The sequence below is a fragment of the Apodemus sylvaticus genome, chromosome 1, assembly GCF_947179515.1.
Source record: "Apodemus sylvaticus chromosome 1, mApoSyl1.1, whole genome shotgun sequence".
In the NCBI taxonomy this organism is placed as follows: domain Eukaryota; kingdom Metazoa; phylum Chordata; class Mammalia; order Rodentia; family Muridae; genus Apodemus; species Apodemus sylvaticus.
Genome location: NC_067472.1, coordinates 98,502,681 through 98,506,198, shown reverse-complemented (window position 1 = coordinate 98,506,198; position 3,518 = coordinate 98,502,681). Strand labels below are relative to the sequence as shown.

The 3,518-nt window shown below is 34.5% G+C and overlaps 1 protein-coding gene across 1 annotated transcript; it reads right to left on the bottom strand.

The window, feature by feature from the left end:
• Nucleotides 1-936: 936 nt before the first annotated feature.
• LOC127679943 (olfactory receptor 478) lies at nt 937-1,881 on the bottom strand. Its single transcript, XM_052175517.1, has one exon. It carries the CDS (start codon nt 1,879-1,881, stop codon nt 937-939), a length of 945 nt encoding a protein of 314 aa, XP_052031477.1.
• Between the last annotated feature and the right edge of the window lie 1,637 nt (nt 1,882-3,518).

The window sequence follows — 3,518 nt, the reverse complement described above, 5'->3', positions numbered from 1 at the left end:
TCCATTTCAAACATCCTTTGGAAATGGAAGCAGGAATTTGATCAAAGAAGCCATTATTGTGAAGCTCTTTTATGAGTGCAAAAGTGGAAATTGATTTTAACACACCAAAGAAAAAGATAAATGACAAGTATTGATGAGAGTAGTATGTAGGGGAAAAAAAGGGCCCTGTACAGTGTATGCATGGCCAGTATGTGAACTGTATAGAAGTTCTAAAAAGCAAAAAGGAGAACATTCATGTGATCTAACCATGTGACCTGGCAATTCCATGTATGTGTACATACTTAAATGAAGTTAAGTAGCAACTCACAAGAATACACCCTTCAGAAAATCAATTTCATTTAGGATACTCAAGGTATAGAAACAACTTAAGTGTCTGTCAGTAGTGAATGTACAAAGAAATTAGAGGATGAGAGTTGCTTTCTACCTGTAGCAATATGGATGGAATTTGAATTCATTGTGCTATCAAAAAAAAAAAATCCAGGAGCAGAAAGAAAACCTTTTAGAATCTCAGTTACATGAAATTTTTTACCATTCAAATTCCCAGAGAAGGCACACTGTTGGTTGTCAGGCAGGAGATGTGAACAATAGATACAGAGGTCAAAGAGAACAAAGTCTGAAATTATATAAAATAAAAGTCTGGTGACTTACTGAACAGCAAGAGTTCATTAATAGTATTTATTATGTTCTGTAAATTTGCTTGAAGAGCAGTTTGCAGTATTTCTAACATAAAATGATGTGAGATGATGGATGTGTCAATTCTGTGACTTGATATTTCTTAAGTGAAGAAAAATCACACACAGCAGCAGCAGAGTTACTTCATGAGAAGCAGTCTTGAGTAAGTGAAGAATGTCAGCATTTTTAAGGGTTTAAAAAAGATTTAATCTTAGAGTTTGGCATGCTCCTACAATGACACACTCCAAGGAATAAAGGATGTCTCTAAGAAAAAAATCCCCTGCCTATCTGTCTCTTTAGAGCCCCCTTAATCTCATTATTCCTGAGACTGTAGATGAGGGGGTTCAACATGGGGATCACCACCATGTAGAACACAGACACCACCTTGTTCTGGTCTGTTGAGAAGGTGGACTTTGGCATCACATAAATGAATGTAATGGTTCCATAGAAGAGAGTGACTGCAGTAAGGTGGGAGGTGCAGGTGGAGAAGGCCTTGTGTCGGCCCTCACTGGAGTGCATATTAAGAATGGTAATAAGGATGTAGATGTAGGAAATGGCTATGACAATTACTGTCACCACAATGATAGAACCAGCTGTGAATGAAGGAACAATTGCAGGGACACTGACATCAGAACAGGATAGTTCTATTAATGGAGCAAAATCACAGAAAAAGTGATTGACGCCATTGGGTCCACAGAAGACTAATGAATAGAAACATATAGTGAAAGACCATGTGTTAAGAAAACCACCTATGTAAGCAATTAGGAGCAATTGGACACAGACTTGTGTGGACATTTTGGTTGAATAAAGCAGTGGGTTGCAGATTGCCACAAACCGATCATAAGCCATGGCAGCCAGAATGAAGCACTCACTCGATCCAAAAAAGACAACTGAACCTAGCTGGATGGCACAACCAATGTAGGAGATTGTGTGTCTCTCCACCAGGAAGTTGACAAGCATATTGGGTGTGACAGAAGATGAGTAGCCTATGTCAGCAAAAGCCAAGTGGCTGAGAAAAAAATACATGGGGTGATGGAGCTGGGACGAGACTCTGATGAGAAGGATGGTGCTGAGGTTCCCAGACACAGTCACCAGGTAGATGCACAGGATGATGATGAAGAGGACGACTCTAAGGACTGGGTCATGTGTTAATCCAAATAAAATGAACTCTGTCACTGCAGTGTGGTTCCCATCCTCCAGGAAAGCCATGGGACTGTGTAGCTGCTGCCAGATCAAGGCTGTGATGATGACGTTTCAGAAAGGAATTCACAAATATATCGTTCTCATTAGTTCATAGATGGAAGTTATTATAAACAAACTCATTATTAAAAGTGGACCTTAAATTTTGCTTTATTTTATACTAAGAATTTTGTTCCAATGTTTATGGGTTTATGTGCAATGAATCACTACAGTTTAATATTTCAGGGTGGAACAACAGGAAATATGTTTGAAGCATTGTGTTTCATTGCCTTTATTAACATTCTTTTAATGCAAGGATTAAACAATAAAATGTTTGAGATATTTAATTTTTTTTAGTATATAAAACAAACAAAAAAGAAAAACAATTATCTCAAAATTATGTATGTCCAGGATGGAACACTGGAGCTTGAGTAGTGGCTAACATTTATTTCATGCTTTCTAGATGATGGGCACAGAATTACCTTTTAATATATAATTCTAGTCAATATCCATGAAAATGTTAACTAATTTAAATATGTCCAATTTATTGATGAGGAAACTAAGTTGGAAAATATCTAGTAACTTACCTAAAATTGTGTATGTATTAATGAATTAAGAATGTGAATCTACAGTTTGAATTTAGTTTATTCCATTTGTATATTTTCTTAAGTGAAATTACTTAGTAGTTACAATGGAGTTCTATATCTTGTAAATAGAAAGAAAGTAAATAACATTTTACTCTTAATGCCCAATGTATAATAAGATTTCTAGTTATTTTTGTAGTTTACAGTGTCTGTCCATTAAACAAGACATTTAAAAAACATCAATGTTATATGATCTTTTTGAAAGGTTAAGAAAGAAACATAAATTTGAAATGAAACCTTGGGCATAAATTTTTTTAAAAAACAACTCCAATTAAGTCCATTATTCCTTTATTTGAAATCTCAACCCATTTATGCAAAATATGACATGAATATTTATAACTAAATTGTGATGGTATATATTTATCTGAATATAATCGTTTCTTCACATAATATTATCTAACTGTAGCTTACTGGAAGAAAATTATGTGACTATCAGAAAAGTGTACTAGTGTATTTACTTGGATACTAGACACTTAAAAAGTGAACCTAGGTTTACATATCTAGGGTCCAGGTTGACTCACCTCCCAAGATTCTTGCTTTTATATCCTACTCATTATCCAAAGTGTCTAGTTGTCTGAAATGTTGTAGAAGTGTGAATAATACAGAAAGTAGGTTTTTCCCAAGAATATTTTGAGAAAGGACTGTCAATTTACTTTAATGACATTATTTTTTAACATAGTGTTTGAATACTAAGTTTAGATGCTGTTACACCTCTGTACGATTCTGATGTTATAGTTGTATAAATGAGGAATATTAATAAACTGAATTATGCCTAGCTATCCACAATAATTTTATTTAGTTACACTTAATTTAAAGAAAAACATGTACTTCAGTGAAAGATGCTAAGCGAATACTGAATTGTGTTTAAGTGATAGCTTGTGAACACAATTTTGAAGAACACATATACATATTTTCTGATAATAAAGGGAAACTAATTAATTCACAAATGCCTAAATCTCACCTCCTGAAGTCAGAATCAGTCTAGACTGCAGTCAGAAATCCAGGTTATGATCATACAGCTCT

Coding starts and splice junctions, on each gene's coding strand:
- LOC127679943 (XM_052175517.1), bottom strand. CDS start 1,881: ATGGCTTTCCTGGAGGATGGGAACCACACTGCAGTGACAGAGTTCATT.